The sequence below is a fragment of the Labeo rohita genome, chromosome 20 (assembly GCF_022985175.1).
Source record: "Labeo rohita strain BAU-BD-2019 chromosome 20, IGBB_LRoh.1.0, whole genome shotgun sequence".
NCBI classification, from domain to species: domain Eukaryota; kingdom Metazoa; phylum Chordata; class Actinopteri; order Cypriniformes; family Cyprinidae; genus Labeo; species Labeo rohita.
In genome coordinates this window covers 16,726,117-16,746,854 of record NC_066888.1, presented here as the reverse complement: position 1 = coordinate 16,746,854, position 20,738 = coordinate 16,726,117, and the positions used below count along the sequence as shown (strand labels likewise).

Sequence of the window (20,738 nt, the reverse complement as noted above, 5' to 3'; positions counted from 1 at the left end):
TTCCCTTTGCACTCTCTCTCTCCCTTTCTGCCTTTCACACTCTACTGTAGGCATCAGCATAAGTTTTCACTGCCACCTGGTGTCCAATCAGAGTGCAGATCTCAAGTGCAGTCCAATAGTGAGGCCTGCTGTGTGCGAGAGTGTTACTTCAGCAAGGCCAGACAACATTACTTTAAGTAATTAGATTGAACATTGTTACGTGTCTGAGCTTCCGCTCATGGAAAATGCAAAAGATGTTGGAATATGATGTATCTCAAGCATGGGACTCCATTAGGTGAAATCCGAGAGGGTGGAAAACACTCTCGTAAGTTACGCTTTTCACTTCCATTACCGGTTCAATCACACACGTTATAGAAAAAAAGCAAAGTGAGATGCCTGACTAGAGCGTTAAGCTTGGGATTCAGCGACCACTCTTGCTGAGTCTGCTGGTTTTCAAACAGCAGTGCTTAGCAATGACCTCTACACGGTCACTGCAGATGGATGTGAGAGAGAGAGAGAGCACAGCGTGAAGTTACTGACACTAGTCCTTGTGCGCAGCGGATCTTATGTCATTCTCGTTCACTCACCACAAGACTTTGTATCCTCCATCAGTCTGAAGAGTCCATTAGATGACAAACTGTTCAGCGTTGTGCATTAACATTTTGTTAAATGTTTTCCTGGGAACAGATAAGAGATAAAGAGAGGGTTTCACGCTGACAAGCAAACAAACCAATTAGCAAATAAGATCAGGAATGGTGATATCCAGGGAATTATTTGAAATGCAAATCAGATGAATATCAGAATTCAGCTTGAAATGCTTTTATGCTGCAGTATGTTGTCTAAAGAGTAACAGAGCCATCTGCTGTTCATCAAGAGAAGACGGATAGGAGAGAATAGGAGAGGATAGGATAGTGGAGTTACAGCAGTCATAAATCACAGAATACACAATACAAGAGAAAAAGGAAAAACTTATGACATATATAATTTTATTTTAATGTAGTTTATTTATAAATATTACAGTTATTTATAAAGGTTTTTAAGAAAGATTTCAAGTTCAATGTTACAAGTTACAGCAGTCATAAATCACAGAATATACAATACAACAAAAAATGAAGAAAATAAGAAATATATATTATATATTGTAATATTATACTACATAATTTTATTTTAATGCATTTTATAAATAAATACTACATTTATTTATAAATGTTATTTTTTAAGAAAGATTTCAATTTATATAATGAATGTCTTCAATGGCAAAAAAATAAATTAAATTAAATTAAATTAATTTAAATTAAATTTAAATAAATAGAGGAGTTACAGCAGTCATAAATCACAGAATACACAATTGTGTAATATTATATCATTTAATTTTAATGTATTAAATACTACATTTATTTATTATATGATTAATGTTTTCAATAGCAAATAAAATAAGATCAGATAAGACAAGATATAAGATAAGATAAGATAAGATAAGATAAAAATAAAGGGGTTAAAGCAGTCATAAATCAGAGTACACAATACAATAAAAAGGAAAAAATAATAAAAGAAAGAAAAACTAATGAAATATATAATAAGAAAATAAAATAAAATAAAATAGAGGAGTTACAGCAGTCGTAAATCACAGAATACACAATACAATAAAAAAGGAGAATAATAATAAAATATATTATATATTGTAATATTATATAATTTTATGTATTTTATGAATAAATACTATATTTATTTATAAATGTTATTTTTTTATTTCAAATTATATAATTAATATCTTTAATGGCAAAAAAAAAAAAAAATAAAATAGTTACAGCAGTCATAAATCACAGAATACATAATACAAGAAAAAAAAAAGAAAAACTAATTAAATATATAATGCAAATATAAATATCATATATATATATATATATATATATATATATATATATATATATATATGTGTGTGTGTGTGTGTGACCCTGGACCACAAAAACAGTCTTAAGTCACTGGGGTATATTTGTAGCAATAGCCAAAAATACATTGTATGGGTCAAAATTATAGATTTTTCTTTTATCCCAAAAATCATTAGGAAATTAAGTAAAGATCATGTTCCATGAAGATATTTTGTAAATTTCCTACTGTAAATATATTAAAACTTAATTTTTGATTAGTAATATGCATTACAAAGAACTTAATTTGGGAACTTTATTTGCGATTTTCTCAATATTTTGATTTTTTGGAACCCTTAGATTCCATTTACGGAAATAGTTGTATTTCGACCAAATATTGTTCTATCCTAACAAACCATACATCGGTGGAAAGCTTATTTATTCAGCTTTCAGATGATGTATAAAGCTCAATTTCGAAAAATTGACACTTATGACTGGTTTTGTGGTCTGGTTATATATATATATAAATGTTATTTTTTAAGAAAGATTTTCAATTATATTATTAATTAATTAATTAATTAATCTGCATTAATCACTGATCAAGAGGTCCCTAACATGAACTAGGCATGTTCTTGAGCACTTTTTAAATGAAAAACACTGAACAGGCTGAAAATAAAGTGTAATGTACACTTCAGACCTGTGTATTGGCAACAGCTGATATCTGCACTCCACAGCACAAAGCAACAATGAGAGGAAATGTCAGTATAGGGCCTGTCCCGCTCCTCCCAGACCAGCGGCTCTGTCCTAAAACCCTGTGCTATCTACTGTTCTTAATCGCTAACCTCCAGATACCCTATATTGAACACTATGAAGGGAAAGAACACAGTTCTCACAAAGGTGAAAGCGGTCTGGTTCGGGGCAAAATCCTGCTTTCTTTGTAGGATCTTATCAGGATTCTGTTTTTGCAAAAGCTAGCCTGGTCAGGATAACCCAGCACAGAGCTGGCACTCGACATGGAAAATCTGAAGCGTTGTGATGACCAGCACAACTAGAGCAGACAAAGTGGAACAGTAAAAGCTCAAAAATCTTGGAGATTGTGTTATGAATTCTTTTGTTATGAAATACATAGAAATAAATGCTAGAGTTTCATCTGTTTGGACCTGGTTTTATCCTGTGCTGGAATCCTGAAAGAATTCTGGATGCTTTTTAACTGATTCAGCTGGCATAGTTATATTGTTTTACACAGTGGAAAAGATATTACAAAAATGAGAATGTGTTCACGTCCCTCTACTCTTAATGTTTTGGACAGTAAAATAAAATAAAATAAAATAATTATTATTATTTAAAATATTATTATTATTATTATAAATATTTTTTATATTATTCCATTAAATAAAATACACATTTTTCATGCTATTTTTATATGGTATTGCATACTATATTATTATCATTTCAAAGTAATAATTTAAAGTAGTAATATTTCACAATATTACTGTTTTTACTGTATTTTTGATGAGAGAATGAAAAGAATTGTGTAGCTCTTTGTCACTGCAAACTGGCAAAATGCCATCAGCAGTGACACAGAATGGTACAGCCTTCACTCTTCACGCCAAGTGTCTGGAAGGGAACGGGACATAGGGAAAAGCAAAATATGATGAATTTTGGCCAGGGGAAAGGGGACAAATGATAGGAGCAAATGATTTCACACACACCTTGACTCTCCTCCTCCTCTCTGTACCCTCCTCCCTTTCCTCTCCATCCCACAGGAACCCTGGTCTGCGTAGATAAGGACAGCCTGCTGCTAATTTTACGCAGGAAAGGCAGGAAATGTGAAGTGAAGACTTTGCTTTTCCACAAACAACAGAGAAGCGACCCCGGCCTTGGAGAGGATCCTGTGTGCCACAGTGCTGAGCAGCCGTCTGGGACTGAAAAAGAGACACAAACAAAGAGAAAGTGAGAGAGGAGGGTCCCTAGAATAGAGGAGCTGGACAGACACAAGAGAGAGACACAAGAAAAAGTTAAAAGGAAGAGTAAGTGGACAAAACATTTGGAGGAGAGAGACTGTGTCCTCTCTCGTCTCCACTGTATCTCTGGAGGGAGCTATGGCGGATAACAGCACTCATCCTATTGTGGAGATACTGGAGTCCTTCGGATTGAGTAAGATATTTTACCATCTTTACACACTTTATATAGGGTTCTCTCTCACATACACACAAATTAACTCACAATGTTACAATGTCAACTTTGTACTTCTATAACAATCTAGAAAATGCTATGTCGAGTCTTAGAACTGAGAGAAATGCAGACAGTAGTAACTAGCGGCAAAAGATATTGGCAAAAGTGGTCCGTAAAAAAACAACACCGCCAGTGTGCAGCTTTTTCCATTCTGTCTTTCCAAATGTCATTTCCAGATGATCCTTCACTCTGGACTGTGATTCCTTTCACCCAGGGAGAAAATTGCATATAAACATCCACATCGTTTTACACACAAGTCTCTAAAGAGTTACTGATGTCATATTATTATAATGCTAATAGTATTATGTTGAACAGTCATGTGCTGTGGTTAAAAAAATTGTCTGCTTCAATCAAATGTAACACTGAAACAACACTGGTTCTTATTTATGAATAATAATACTCTTTTTTTTTTAAACAAAATTTAATCTAAAGACATAATTCTCACTCAAAGTACTGCCAGTTTCAAAGGACCTCAAAAGTCCTGTGCCAGACAGTAGCCCAGTGCGCTAATGAAATTGGTATTTCTGTAGACAATGGAATGCCATAACAGGAAGCTTCCTAAACTGCAAACTATTTAATTCATTTTAACTGTAAAGGATAAGAAAACATTGGGTGTGCCTTCTATTGTGGAATTTGGCCCTTCCCACTTTGAGTTGTCAGGATTGGCGCTGGACAGTATTTTTCCCACGGGAGTAGGACGTCGTCAAAAGTTAATTAGCCAACTAAAAATAATTGAAACCTTGTTCAGTAATTACAGGGAACCAGACGTTTAATAGCACTTTTCATGAAAAAGAAAATGGAAGCGAATTATTCTTACAGACTGGTCGACATTTTGAAGAAACGTTCTTTTAATGAAGGTCGTCTCCCGTAATGCAAACTGTATTTTGGCGCCCCTAGCGCAGTTAGCTAAACCGCCTCAAGCATCTTAAATTTTTAGATTTAACAATTGTTCATAAATAATAAAAGTTCGCTCGATGTATTTATTAACTGTAACTATAGAATAAAGTGCCATACAACGAAAATACATAATTTTGTCTACGTACCGTCCAAAACTGATCATGATGACGGTTCTGTTGCTATGGTTACCGCCGACTATCATCAAAGTCCCTTTCAACGTTCGTCACACAAAACGCGTTTTTGCGTTTAAACATGCAAAACGCAGGGCAAATTAAAAAAAAAAAAAAACATAACGTATAAAGTTGTACTTTTAAGTCACTTTGATAAACACATTTTAAGAACGTCGTGTGGCCTCAAAAGACGCCAGACAAAATTGCAACGGTAAAACGAGTCAGTCTAGCGCATTTTACATAGAAAAACTATGGAAAAGGCAACTGAAAGAAATGCAAAAACTCTTTCTATGTAGTGTTGTAAAATTTTAGGCCACTGAAACATGTATAAGTAATATAATGTTCCCCTTAAATCCCTAACAGGCTAAGCACACACATTTAAAGGGATAGTTCACCCTTCATGGTTAATGAAGGCCTTCTGTAGCAAAGTGTTTGTGTAAGAAAAATATCCATATTTAACACTTTTGAACCTTAATCTCTAACTTCCGTTAACTGTCATACACACGTTCATGAGAGAGTGGTGTTCCAGCGGATGATGTAGAGTGTAGCGGAAGCTAGAGATTACAGTTTATAAAGTTTTAAATATGGATATTTTTCTTACACAAATTTGTCTTTTTTTCAAACTTTTTTTCAAAGGCTGGAATGTGTTCATGCTTTGTTTTTTTTTTTTTAAAATCCCATTATTTTTCACATATTTTACCTTTATTCTACACTGCTTTTCTGTTCTCCTAAAAATGGTCCGTTGACTTCTTGGTTCCTCCCTCAGAAATTCGCAGTGGGCTCAGATTTGTTAGCTGTCCCAGTGTGTTGTGATTCGCTAACCATGTAGTGCACCTTGTCCGAAAACTTCACACCTCTTACCATAACGGGTAGCTGCATGTTTCCAAGTGCAGGGTTTATGTAAACTTCAGGGTCTGTAATGTCACTAACCCAGGAAGTAGCTCATTGTAGTCTTTACCAGCCGTTTGCTGTAGGCCTTAAAAATGAGTTCTTTAGAAGAAATGTCTCCCTTTGCATTGAACATTGAGTGTTGTAACTTTGCAGATCTTGCTTATGCTCAAATAGCCACATAACACACTAACTATAGTTAAAAAGGTGAAACCGTAATCTACGACGCCTTTAACTCCCTGGAACCATGTGGAGCACTTTTTATGATGGATGAATGCACTTTATTTTGCTTCAAAATCTTGACCACCATTCAATGCCATTATAAAGCTTGGAAAAGCCAGAATATTTTTAATATAACTCTACAACTATTTGTCTGAAAGAAGAAAGTCATATACACCTAGGATGGTTTGAAGATGAGTAAATCATAGAGTAATTCTAATTTTTGGGTGAACTATTTAGGATTACAAGACTTATTATGTTTTGGCAATTTCAATTAAACCACCACTGACAGAGCCTTTGTTTTCTTTATGTATGGAAGGTTGCTTAAAACATGTTTTTACACTTTTGTTTCTTTCTCTAGGGGATGTGATTCTGGCCTTCTGTCTTTCTATGGTTGTTGGTCTTCTGCTGGGAGCTGTGGTCTATATGATCTTGACCTGGATGTCACGTCGACGGGCATCAGCCACCATCACACGTGTACCCATCCACCAGTCCCGCTCAACCGCACGTTCTTCCTCGCCACGCTCTCGGGCAGGCTACAGTCGACACAGCAGTGCCTACGACCGACGCAGCAACAACAGTCTGGCCAGCGCTGCCTTCTCCTTCCATCGGCAAACCTCATCCTCACCTATAGACTATGGTGACTCACCAGGCCGCAAGTCAAGCTTCCGGGCCTCTACTTTTCATCCTCTCCTCCAGTGCAGCCAGATTGCTCGTGAGGCAGAAGAGGGTGCCCAGAACAGCCTGCCACGGACCCCGACTCTAACTACCAGCCCTGGGGCGGCTGGATCCACCAGCACTGTCAGTTCAATGGTCACTCCACCCCGGGCCAGAACCAGGCCAGATTCCTTCTGGGGAAACAGCAATCTAAGAGGCTTTCATGCTGGCCAAACTCCACCACCTGCCTATGAGAGCATCATACGAGCTTATCAGGAGACGACCACGTGAAGGAAGGGGAGATGGTACAGTGATGGAGGAAGATAATTGTATTAATAGACATGGACTAGAAATTTGGACAGCTGAAAGCAATATGGATGTCCTACACTTTAAACTGACATGGCCAGTTTTTTATGTGTGTGTATATGTGCATATTTCTGTTTGTATTCTTTTAAAAATAAAAGTTCTTTATTGGCATCTATGGTTCCATGAGGAACCATATTCATGGAATCTTCCATAGTTTATAGCGGGAAAAAAAGGTTCTTTAGTTGATTAAAATATTCTTCCCACCAAGTAGAAAATTGTTCTTTTAAGAACTGTTCCATGAAAGGTTCTCTTGGAAACCAAAAAAAAGAATGTTCTTTTTTTTTTCTTTTAATTTGTTCTGTGGCATCACTGCAAAAATCTCTTTTTGGAATCAATCTCAAATACTATTTAGAGAATGCTTGAAAGAGAGAGGACTTTTTGGTTTCTACAGGTCTCATTTACTAATTTAGTAAAGACAAAATACCAATATTTTGCAAAGAGAGAATATGTTTGTGTAGAGTGAGAGAGAAAGATTAGAAAACGTGATAAACAGAGAGAGAGATAAAGTAAGAGATACTGAAGGTCACAATAAGCATGAGAGCATTACTGATGTCTATTGCAGATTCCTAGACAAGCAGTTATTGCAAACACTAATTTAAAATCTTTTAGCAAACTCATTAGATTGTGTATTTATTGGTTTGTTTTCTGTGAACTCTAGACTTTTGGAATCATTGTAAGTATTTCTCAACACAATTATACTCAAAAATAAACTGACACAATGCATTTTGTAATACCTTTTCGCATCTGCATGTTTTAACTACACAAAATTCCTGCATCTTAATAGAAAGCCTTATACACGAACCATAAAATGGACATAGCTCACTCAGAATTTTAATTCTGTCATTATTTACCCTCCTTTATGTCACCATCATACTGTAGTATGATGAAGTTCCACAGAAGAAAGTCAGTCAAACAGGTTTGAAACATAAATAATGACATTATTTTTTACTTCTGGGTGAACTATCCTTTTAATGTGTCAATTTTAGAGAGTCAGGCATGTGCATTATATATCATTGAAAACTGAGAAATGAACAGACAAAGGACAAAGGTGTTTTAAGAGGGTTTAGAGCACACACATCCTGGAAGTGACCTGGCATCCTTCACACCCACTGGTGAGTGAATTCCCCTGACAAGAGGAAGGAATTGTCTCAACAGGTTGAAATGTATACTAAGAATTCCTTTTTTGACATACTGTGCCAACTGCAATTTGATAGATAGGTTTCCTCTAGGTCTGTGTTTATCCTGTCAGGATTCCAGCAAAGCATTTTGAGTATTCATTTGCACAATATTACAAATTAAAGAATGATGTGTTTACGTCCTTCCAATGTTCTGGACTGTCATATTAGCGTTTGTAATTCTAATTGTACAGCGGTTTGAGGAAGATAAACTGATTTAAATTCCTGTTAAACAAGGTAGGGGTTACACGAAACAATTTAAGTGCGCATTAGAGTATTACGGTAGGATATTTTCGACGCGTCACACACTATTTGCGTTATTTACGGTAGCGACGCCTGCGTATATGCGTTCAATCTGAAAACAGTTCCTGTTTATATTTGCTGTCAAAAGTGATTTTTATACCGCGTGTATTTGAAGCAACTTCTGTTTTATAGGTAAATTACACATTTAACGTACTGTTTCAGTCGTTAAATGTCAGTCTTGGACGCAGAGAGTGAATTTTGCTAGAATACTAATGTTATCCAACTAACTAACAAGCCGACTGGTTATTACACCAAATTAAATGACGAATCAATATAAAATTAAAATGTTTTAGAGCAGTATCAATATCAGCAGTCTCTTTAGGTAGTGCTTTGACTTTCAATAACAGAGTAGAGAGATCAGCTGACAGTGACACCGCTGGCATGTCATGACTCCACCGCCTCTTTTCTTCAGTTTGTAGTATTTAGGTTATAATCGACGTGAGAAGATTGCTTTAAATCACCAGCAGTCAGAAACAGTGGGCATATATGTCTCACCGGCCCACTGGCCAACATTAATGTGCGCCATCGTCGGATTTCTGCGAGTGAAGCCGCCAATGTCTGCGTCCGCCCTGCGAATGATCCGCGTCCGGAGGTTGAGCGGCACCACCGGACCTGCTGTGAAGAGAACACTGCCATGGAAAGACTTTAGTAAGACTCTAAACCTACTTCTTATATGCCTAAAATGCTGTCTAGGAAGACAGTTGTCTTGGTTTTGAAACAGCTTTAATGTTAAACCAAAGAGGGCCTAAAATTCTTTAAAATTGTTTGTAACTTTGGGACGTATAAATATATTTTAAAACCCGAATTGCAACTTTATAAAGACAAATGTGTAATCAAAATCAAAATTCAATAAAAATAGATTTTGCACGAGTCAGTAAGTTTTTGATACATTTGTTTACTTTTATTTAGCAAGGATGCATTCAAAGTGACAGTAAAAACATGTAATGTTACAAAAGATTTCTGATTTAAATAAATTTGTTCTTTCTATTCATCAGAGAATCTTGAAAAAAATATCACGGTTTCCACAATAATATTTTCAACTGTTTTCAATAGAAATGTTTTGTGAGCACCAAATCAACAATTGTGACCATGGACCACAAAACCAGTCATAAGGGTCAATTTTTTTAAATTTATACATTATCTGAAAGCTGAATAAATTTACATTGATGTATGGTTTGTTAGAATAGGACAATACTTGGCTGAGATACAAATTTTAAAAATCTGTAATCTGAGGGTGCAAAATATCTAAACATTGAGAAAATCGCCTTTAAAGTTGTCCAAATGAAGTTCTTAGCAATGCATATTGCTAATCAAAAATTAAGTTTGGATATTTTTATGGTGGGAAATTTACAAAATATCTTCATGGAACATGATCTTTACTTAATACCCTAATGATTTTTGGCATAAAAGAAAAATCGATCATTTTGACCCATACAATGTATTGTTGGCTATTGCTACAAGTATGGTTTTGTGGTCCAGGGTCACATACTGGAATGATTTCTGAAGGATCATATGACACCTAAAACTGGAGTAATGACTGCTGATGATTTTTTACTGTATTGTTTTGACTAAATAAATGCAGCATTGTTGACTTGTTGCACAAGAGACTTTAAACTTTAAACATTAAATTTAAAAAATAAATACATACATAAATAAATCGTACTGACCCCAGACTTCTGAATGGTAGTGTAAATTTACCATAAACTAAAAATATATGTATAAAATATGTATTTTTTTGTCCTGCTACATTCCTATGGGTCCTTAAATAGTTCATGCTTTATTTGTTTAGATAAATTGATAGATTTATTCTGAATGTTTTGCTGGTCTTTATCTCTTTTTTTTGTCTCTAGGAAAAATTGCTAAAGTGACAGGAGCAGTAGTATTGGGGTAGGTTTATTATTTGTGCTTTTTTTGCATTTATAAAACATCCATCAGTAAAACTATATTATGCAATATCATTCAGCACAAACAGAGAGAATGTCAGTGGAAAACACATTCCGACTCTATCAAGTTTGCTTGCACAGAGGCTGTGTTTTCATCACGTACGAGGTGGTTACTCTAAACCAGGCCGTCACTATCGACACCAGCGCCATACTACAGGAGAAGCACAAGTCCTACATCTACCTGACTCACACCACTAATAGAGAACAGGACAGCCTTGCTTCTGGTAGATTCTGAAAGCATTCATACTTGTGTGTGTGTGTGTGTGTGTGTGTGTGTGTGTGTTTGTGCTTGAGAGAGTGCGGAAATATCAGTGGGATGAAAGATTAATTTGCATTTACATGTACATTTACATTTATTTCTGGAAAAGCAACTCGCAAATGAGGAATACTAAACCATAAACTATTCATCCTTAAAGTGTTAGTAACATGAGAACTTGGCAGTGGTTCCCAAAATGCTAAAGAAAATACTTGCTAGAGATAAAAATGAAACTCAGTGCATAAATTGTCAAGTTTTTGCAGATGCTTTGTATTTATGTCTTAGATTAGATTAGATTTTTTTGGTAGTATATTATAAATGTATTTTTGATATTTTGCACAATTAGATCTTAAAACCCATTCATGGTGTATCATGATTTACAATTAATGTATTCATTTATTGATTGCCCACAATAGACATTATTCCTTTTCCAGACTTCACTATCAAGACCAGGAAGGAACTTCATAAAGCAGCTAGAAAGTTTATTGAAATTTCATCAAGGGTTCTTCTTCGCCCATTGGATGGTGAGTAGTTTCATCTCTGTTTGATGGCATTGACAACTGTGAATGATTGTGAATGACTGAGTTATAATAGTGGACAAACTTAGAAAAACCACATGGGGACAGTATGGTTTATTGCATCAGGAAACATCTGCTTTCTGTTAAACGATAACTAGACAGTATTTTTGACCTAGATGTCACCTGTAGCTGCACAAAGAGGAACTGACATGGAATGTTGTTCTGTTTAAAATAGGGCAGGTATCTTGCTGTCCATTCTATTTTTCTGCATAATATGGACCTAATACACTATGTTATGACTTTTTTAAAAAATTGCAGCATACTTGGCACCAGGTTTGAGGTTAAAAGGAGTTTATAATACTGTTGAAAAGTTTGGGATCAGTAAGACTTTCTACCATTAATACATTTATTCAGCAAGGATGCATTCAGTTGATCAAAAGTGACTGTGAAAACATTTATAATGTTACAAAAGGTTTCTATTTAAAATAAATGCTGTTCTTTGGAACTTTATATTCTTCAAAGGATCCTGAAAAAAATATTAACAAAAATATTAAGCAGCACAACTGTTCAACTGAGTAATAGTTGCTGAAAATTCAGTTCTGCCATCACATGAACAAATTACATTTAAAAAAGATAGAAAACATTGTTTAAATTGTAATAATATTTCACAATATTACTGTTCTGAATTTCTGTATTTTTGATCAAATAAATTCAGCCTTGGTGGGATTCTTTATAAAAGAAACATTAAAAATCTTACTGACTCTAAACTTGAATGGTAGTGTACGTTTAGACCAAAAAGTTTAGAAAAGTGAGCCAAATCAGTAGACTGGTAGGCTATAGAAAACTGTAGAGAGCTGATCAGAAGTCCCCCCATATTTAACTGAAGGCATATTTATCTAAAGGCATCTGTTTCCATTAGATTTTGGTCCAAAAACTCTTCATATCAACTTTTCATATCATAGGCTTCGTATTAAAGGGGTCATGACATTGATTTTTTTTTTTTTTTTTTTTTTTTTTTTTTTTTTATATATGTTCCTTGAGGTTCACTTATTAGGGTTGCAAAGGGGTGGAAAATTTATGGTAAATTTCCAGAAACGTTCGGAAATTCTGTGGAAGATTCCAAAAAATCATGGAAAGTTTCCAAAATTTGTCCGAAATTTATTGTAAGTTTTCCACTTTTTTGCAACCATACGTATAATGTTAATTAAGCTTTTTGCACAAAAAAATAAGTAAATAAATATTACGGGGCCAAGCACTAAGCAAGCAAGGCAGCAAGCATCAGAGCAACTGAAGCAATGAGTAACTGAAGCCATTTTAAGATCATTTTAGACAAAATGGGTGAAAAAATTATAAAAATAACCACTAGTAATATGATTTAATGGGTTATCACTTTTGACCAATAGCTGGCGCTGTTATCAAATCAATGTGGTTTGTTCAGTGTGAGGTGACAATGGCACACACAAAGTTTTGGTGTCAAATATGTCAGCTTTGCAAAGATAAAGCTTTAGAGACATTTTGGCTAGAAGGTGGTGCTGGCCCCAAACTGGTCAGGGCATGGTGCTGAAGACACATACCGAGTTTCGTACCAACACGTTTTTAAATTTTTTTTTTTGACAAAATTCAAAATTGGGTATGGTTCGCATGATGCACCGAATCTAAGACCAGTTTTGTGATTTTTGGCCAAACCATTCACAAGTTAAGCAAAAATAGCCATTTTTTTATATCTCCTGACCACTAGGTGGCACAGTGCCGAAACATTGCAGGTAGCCTCAGGTTATGCTTGTTTTAACACACACCAAATTTGGTCTCAGTATGGCAAACCGTTGGGGAGATACAGCCTCAGATCCATTTTTGAATGCTATTAGTCGAATTTGTTTGCGCGTTATTTGAGAATGGTTTGACTAATCAACTTGAATTCCATCACTTTTTGCCAGCATGGTCTGAAGATGATCTGAGTCAATTTTGGTGAAAATCATTCAAACCGTCTATGACGCAGATTTTTTCTTCTAGACCTTGCAGTTCAAAAGTTATTAGCATTAACGTGAGTGAAAGTTTGGACAAGTGGTGGTGCTACAGCTTTGGAGTTAGACACTCCAAATTTGCTGTGGTTAATGATGAGACTGTCTTCTATCAGTGTGTCACCTTCGCTGATTGGCCCCTAAATATAGTATGTGGAAAAATGATCATTTTCAGCCCTTGTTCTCTTTCCACAAAATGATCCATTTAGATGAAGGCGAATTTAATTTCTAATGTCATGACCACTTTAAATCATGATTTTAATATAATTTACATTAGACCGACCCCACCCATCACTGCTTTTCAGTCCTGTTTTAAGACATATCTATTCTCCTTGGCTTTTAACAGTACTTAAGTATGTTATTTTGGGTCTCTTGTAAGCTGATCATCTATTGTTTGTTTATTTTGTTTTTTTTTTCTATAATTTCTTCATCTTGTTACCTTTTAGTTCACTGCTATTCTTTTATAATTGTACAGCACTTTGGTAAACCTCTATTGTTTTTAAATGTGCTCTACAAATAAACATTGATCCGTAATTTCCAGTATGTCTTTGTGTTTACAATTATGTGAAATAAGTTGTGTGTTGATGTTTGTTTTTATATTAGAGCATCTCAGTCATCTAGACGCAGACCCTCATGAATGTGCACTATGGGTGCTGCTGAAGAAAACCTGCTCTGCCGACCGGGCCGTGAGACAGCAGGCGGTGCAAGAACTGGCTCAGAATCACCACTGGCAGGGTGAAAGATGGCAGCACACTTCAATCTTATTAAACCTTTCTCATTATTATAAAATATCAAGGTTTACTGACTTAACAGAAAACTCATCATGTTCTTGCTCAGCAAACCTCTTTGCCCACCAGAGAAAAAGCACGTCACTATAACTCTGTGAGCTCTCAACTCTTTTGTCTTGTCCGTCACAGATTATCAGTACCAGACTGCAGCACAAGTGATAGATCAACGTACAGCTGTGGCTCTCGCCCGCACATCTAAAGTGGACCTGCGCTTCTTTCTCCCTCCTCCTCCACTGCCACACACTGAAGATGTGGGTACCCGTTGTTAACACAAAACAGCCAAAGTGAACTCCTGTGTAATGTCAGTTGCTCGTGCTAATGTTTTGTGCATGTGTAGGATATATCGATAGAAGATGGGCTTAGGCAGTTACTGGCATCTCTGCCCCAGTCGGAGGTGGATCAGTGTGTGCAGTATTTCACCTCTCTGGCACTGAGAGAGAGCAGCCAATCACTGGCTTCTCAACGGGTAAGACATACAGTACATAATCAAATGATCCACCTTATTATTTAACGCGGAATTAAGCCTATGGGTGAGACTTCCGGTTCATTAGCCGCTATAGGGAAATAACAAGAAGAATAACAACAGGCAGTAAACAGTAAAACTGTTGGCACTACAAACCTGTGTGTTCATAATTAAGATAATACATTAAAATAAAATGGTAAGACACACCAATTTGCAATATCAAGCAGCAAAACAAGCTGTTTTGTACAGCTAAAAATAGCTGGGCGCAAACTGGTATCCAGTTTGCCCATAAAATCTACAAATGGCTGTGGAGGCTCTTACAGCAAAAATAAGGTGAATAGAGTACAACAATTGAGTTCCAGAAATAAAAATCCTATTCTTTTTCTTCATAGTTTAACAAAAACCTACACTCTTTATCCTTCAGAAAGTGTTCTTTTGAATACTATTTGGCTTCAGATCAGAGTTTGTAATGTTGTGATTCACCACTTAACGAGTAATTTTAAAAACGCTACGGGAAAGTGAATAGGAGAAACACTTCTGGAATCAAAGATGCTGAAAAAGTGTACAGGCACCTTTGTACTTCATTTAATCAAATGTATATCCTTATAAAAGCACCACTGTATTAACTGTGCATTTTGATCTGTGATTATAGGGAGGGCTGTGGTGTTTTGGAGGAAATGGGTTGCCTTATGCCCAAAGTCTGACTTCCACCCCCTCTGAGAAGGTGGAAACGTTCTGCCTGCAGGCCCTGGTGCAGCACTCAAAGGTGAAGTTTTACAAACTCTGCAAGGTGACATGTATTTGTGTAGCAAGGAAGTAAGCAGTGATCAAAGAAAACAGGATGCTTGTGTGTGTTGAGTGATGTTTTGTAGGTATGTTTGATGTGTATCTTCAGATCAGTTTTAATCAAGAATTTGACTTTAGCAAATCAGTTCGAAGCATTTGATTGTTGTTTGTACACAGGTCCACAGTCATTGTGACCACATTGTTGCTAATGGAGGACTGCAGCTCTTGCAAAGAGTCTACCAGCTTCGCAGAGACTCCCCAAAAATTCAACGCAACATTGTGCGAATTATTGGAAATCTCGCCCTGAATGAGCGCTTGCACACTGCCATAGTCCAATCAGGTTAGCTTTGTACTTTATTATTACTGATTTATGAATTAAACTTTGTTTTGAAAAAAGTAGTTCATTATTCTCTTTTGTGGTTGACGTTTAGGTTGGGTGGCTGCCCTGGCTGAAATGATTCAGTCACCACACATCATGCAGGCATCTCATGCTGCCCGGGCTTTAGCCAATTTGGATAGAGATGCAGTACGACAGAAATACCAGGATGGTGTTTACATATTGCACCCACAATGCCGCACTAAGTACGCATGTTTTTTGAACGTCCTCCTAAAATTGAAAATTCTGTCATTAATTACCCACCCTCACGTTGTTCCAAACCCGTAAGACCTCCGTTCATCTTCAGAACACAAATGAAGATATTTTTAATGAAATCTTAGAGCTTCTCACCTAGCATAGACAGCAACACAACTGACACGTTCAAGGCCTAGAAAGGTAGTAAGGACATTGTTAAAATAGTCCATGTGACATCAGTGGTTCGACTGCAATTTTATGGAGCTATGAGAATACTTTTTGTGTGCAAAGAAAACAAAAATAACATCTTTATTCAACAATTTCTCTTCCGTGTCAGTCTTCAGCACACGTTCAGGAGATGACGATGTCCTTACTACTTTTCTGGGTCTTTAACATGGTAGTTACGTTGCTGTCTATGCAGCGTCAAAAAGCTCTCAGATTTCATCAAAAATGTCTTAATTTGTGTTTCGGAGATGAACGAAGGTCTTACAGGTTTGGAGGGTGAATAATTAATGACGTAATTTTCATTTTTGGGTGAACTATCCCTTTAAATACAGTAATATTGTAAAATAGTTTTGCAATTTAAAATAACTGTTTTTCATTGTAATATATTCTAAAATGTAATTTATTCCTGTGATCAAAGCTAAATTTTCAGCAGCCATTGCTCCAGTCTTCAGTGTCACATGATCATTCAGAAATCATTCTACTATGCTGATTTGCTGCTCAAGAAACATATTATCAATGTTCAAAACAACTGTGCTGCTTAATATTTTGGGGGAAATTTTGATACATTTTTATTCTAGATTCATAGAAAGTTTAAAAGAACAGCGTTTATTTAAAATAGAAATCAGTTGTAATATTATAAATGTCTTTACTGTCACTTTTGATCAATTTAATACATTTTTGCTAAATATGTCTTTTGTTTAGTGAGGGTTAATCATGTTTTTCATCCTTTATATTCAGTCAGCCAATCAAAGCTGATGTTCTGTTCGTGCACGGCCTCTTGGGAGCAGCTTTTAAAACGTGGCGTCAAAAGGACCTTGACGTGACAGATGATGACAAGGTGGAAGGGGTTCGAGAGGACTACACTGAATGCTGGCCCAAGGTCAGATATTTTTTTTTTTAAAGAAGCTTATGAGTAAAATCAAATGTTACCAAAATATTATTAGCAGTATAATGGCATTACAGGGCCTTAGAGGTATTTTGAAAGTCTGACTGGAGTCTAAAGTCAGCACTTCAACTTTTTTTTTTTCCACAGTCGTGGTTGGCTGCAGACTGTCCAAACCTCAGAATCCTGTCTGTTGAGTATGACACTCATTTAAGCGACTGGAAAGCTAAGTGTCCTGCTGAAAACCAAAGGTAAACATTTAATTTTTAATGTTTGTATTACTAAATTATCTGATTAACTTAACATCCCTGTCGAAAAATCCAGCATATGCTGGTTAGGTATGTTTTGAAGCATGGCTGTTGGTTTAAGCTGGTCCTTAGCTGGTCATGAGCTGGTTTAAGATGGTTTTTAGCTGGTCATGTGGTGGTCCTAATCAACTACCTCCTGCTCAGGACAAGCTTAGAACCAGAACACAACCATCTTAAACCAGCTCAAACTGGCGGCCATACTTCAAAACATACCTAACCAGCATATGCTGGATTTTTCAACAGGGGATAGTATACCAAATATCCGTGTTTGTCTTTGCTTTTTGTGCTATACAGGAAGTCCTTGGCCTACAGGAGTCAGGAACTGCTTAGGAAATTGAAGGATGCAGGTGTAGGGGACAGGCCTGTGGTGTGGGTAGCCCACAGTATGGGAGGTTAGTCCATGGTGGGTCTTAGAATAGCCAGCACCCAACTATAATAGAAACCTCCTCAATTGGGAGAGGTTTAATAGTTTCACTATACCATATTGTGAGTCAGTATTTTAATTAAACAAATAGTTCACCCAAATATTAAAATTCTGTCATTAATTACTTACCCTCATGTTGTTCCAAAACCCGCAAGACCTTCGTTCATCTTCATAACACAAATTAAGAAAAGTGAAGATAAATTGTTGAATGAAGTTGTTATTTTTTATTTCTTTGCACACAAAAAGTCTCCTCGTAGCTTTGTAAAATTACAGTTGAACCACTGATGTCACATGGACTTACTACATTTTTGGGTCTTGGAACATTTTTGCATTGCTGTCTATTAAGCGTCAGAAAGCTCTCAGATTTCATCAAAAATATCTTAATTTGCGTTCTGAAGATGAACGAAGGTCTTACGGGTTTGAAACAACATGAGGGTGAGTAATTCATAACCGAATTTTCATTTTTGGGTGAACTATTTTAATTGTGCAGCCATGTTTGTAGCTAAACAAGCCATTTGTAATTTTGAGACTCTTCAATTATGATTTATAGTTATTCTGTGTTTTAGGTTTACTTGTGAAAAAGATGCTCTTAGATGCCTCAAAAGATCCTGATCTCAGGCCGCTGATCAAGAACACAAAGGGAATTCTGTTCTACAGCGTTCCACATCGCGGCACGTTCATGGCAGAGTATTCTGTAAATGTCCGATACCTCCTGTTTCCCTCTATCGAAGTGAAAGAACTATGTAGAGGTGTGATTTCTGTTTTTTTCTCAAAATATTAATAGAATTTCAGTTGCTCATCATGAGATTAAAGGACAACTTCAATTTCAGAACAAAAATTTACAGATAATTTACTCACCCCCTTGCCATCCAAGATGTTCATGTCTTTCTTTCTTCAGTCGATGAGAAATTATGTTTCTTGAGGAAAACATTAAAGGAATGTTCTCCGTATAGTGGATTTCAATGGTGCCTATGAGTTTGAACTTCCAAAATGCAGTTTCAATGCAGCTTCAAATGGCTCTAAATGATCCCAGGCAAGGAACAAGGGTCTTACCTAGCGAAACGAATTGACAATTTATATACTTGTTAACCCTAAATGCTCGTCTTGTCTCTACTCTGCAATGCGCATGTGTAGTCTGTGTAATCCGGGTCAGTACAGTTAGGGTATGTCTCAAAACTCCTGTTTCATTTTCTTCTTCAACGTCAAAATTATCCTACATCTGTTTAACTGTTTTACCTTTTTTAAAGGGTGTTTGATCGTCTTCGTATGTTCACTTTGTAAACACTGGGTCGGTACTTCTGCAGCGTTGTAGGATGATTTCTGAGTTGGGGAAGAAAACGAGATGGGAGTTTTTCATCATACCTTAACGCTGTCAAACAGAGTTCATGCAGACTTAGACAAGACGAGCGTTTGAGGTTAAAAAGTATATAAATTGTCAATTTGTTTCGAAAATGGCCGATCGTTTTGCTAGATAAGACCCTTTCTCCCCTTTTTAGAGCCATTTGAAGCTGCATTTAAACTGCATTTTGGAAGTTCAAACTTGGGGGCACCACTGAATTCCATTATATAAAGATAATTCCTGAATTTGTTTTTCCTCAAGAAAATCTTGGATGACGGGGTGAACAAATTATCTGTACATTTTTGTTCTGGAAGTGAACTTCTCCTTTAAGATTGATCCTATGTCTCATGTACACTTCATTTTTCTATTCATCTGTTTTGACTCAGACTCTCCAGCGTTGCGGAACTTGAATGAAAATTTCGTGAACTTTGCAAAGGAACAAGAGTATAAGGTTCTTAGCTTTGCAGAATCTCTGCCAACCTCCATTGGGCCGATGCTTAAAATATTGGTAGTTCCAGCCCAGTCAGCAGGTGGGGCAGAATAAGTGAACAACAAGCAGCATCATGATATATCATTCTTACATAAAAATTGTCCGTTTTACATACCTGGTATCATAAAACAAAAATTCTCCATTTTCACTTTCAGATCTGGGAATTGGAGACCTCATCCAGGTGAACGTTGATCACCTCAACATCTGCAAGCCAGAAAAAAAGGACACGTTTCTCTATAAACGTACTTTACAGTTTATTCAAGATGCTCTTGGAGGACAGAGAATTAAGTGAACTTTAAAATCCAGAACTGGTCTCTTTCCATTTCATTCTCTACTTTTTGAGGAGTCAAGGAACCATTATATTGAACCATTACATTTTAAAAAGTAGTGTTACCTGTGACTTAAAAGAAAGATTTTTCTTTTCACTTTTTAAGATTCTTGCCAACATAATTATGCTTTGTGTTAAAACTTCTTGGTTTACCTTTTAATGTGTTTTGCCCACTGTTGCCTTGTACTGTCTTTCATTTCAGAAATTTGGAATGAGCACTTCGGCATTTATTTTAACTGGAAGCTATAAAAAATAGACATGAGTATCGAGTTTATGATGTTTACTATAGCGATGCACATTTTAAAAATCGTTTATATAAAGTCTGTTTTATTTATATTATTTATTTTTCTTGGAAGATAAAGAAATGGTAACAAAACTGAAAACTATTCTTAACTCACCAGCCTTCTTTGTATCCCTACCTCAGACACACAGGTTGGTACTGATGCTGAGTGTAATTTGCCACTATTTTTGTACTAATGGATTAATTGTTGTACTTGCATAGGACCATACTACTTTTATTTTGATGTTGAGTATGTGCAAGACACAATTATTGCCAAATCACACTGAATAAAGCTGTGTAAACTACCTTTTGTCTCGCCCTTAAATCATATGCTTTTACTATAGCTATACTACATGGGATTATA

General features: G+C 36.0%; 2 protein-coding genes across 4 annotated transcripts; both read left to right on the top strand.

Annotated features, from left to right (window-relative positions):
* Positions 1-3,831: 3,831 nt before the first annotated feature.
* Positions 3,832-8,457, top strand: myct1a (myc target 1a). The gene is made up of 2 exons (XM_051137757.1): positions 3,832-4,001; positions 6,615-8,457. The coding sequence occupies exons 1-2, from the start codon at positions 3,947-3,949 to the stop codon at positions 7,199-7,201; spliced, it is 642 nt and encodes a 213-aa protein (XP_050993714.1). The 5' UTR covers positions 3,832-3,946; the 3' UTR covers positions 7,202-8,457.
* A 319-nt stretch (positions 8,458-8,776) lies between these two features.
* Positions 8,777-20,673, top strand: serac1 (serine active site containing 1). 3 transcript variants are annotated; one of them, XM_051092143.1, is made up of 17 exons: positions 8,782-8,886; positions 9,167-9,402; positions 10,605-10,641; positions 10,779-10,921; positions 11,388-11,477; positions 14,093-14,224; positions 14,407-14,528; positions 14,615-14,743; positions 15,393-15,506; positions 15,704-15,866; positions 15,958-16,108; positions 17,061-17,202; positions 17,356-17,456; positions 17,808-17,905; positions 18,504-18,686; positions 19,663-19,806; positions 19,922-20,673. In XM_051092143.1, exons 2-17 carry the CDS (start codon positions 9,270-9,272, stop codon positions 20,056-20,058), a joined length of 2,019 nt encoding a protein of 672 aa, XP_050948100.1. In that variant the 5' UTR covers positions 8,782-8,886; positions 9,167-9,269; the 3' UTR covers positions 20,059-20,673. The 3 variants fall into 3 exon arrangements, with proteins under 3 accessions (XP_050948099.1, XP_050948100.1, XP_050948101.1); XM_051092142.1 differs by having other exon boundaries at positions 8,777-9,402; XM_051092144.1 differs by lacking the exon at positions 8,782-8,886 and having other exon boundaries at positions 9,304-9,402; positions 10,718-10,921.
* The last annotated feature ends 65 nt before the right edge of the window (positions 20,674-20,738 follow it).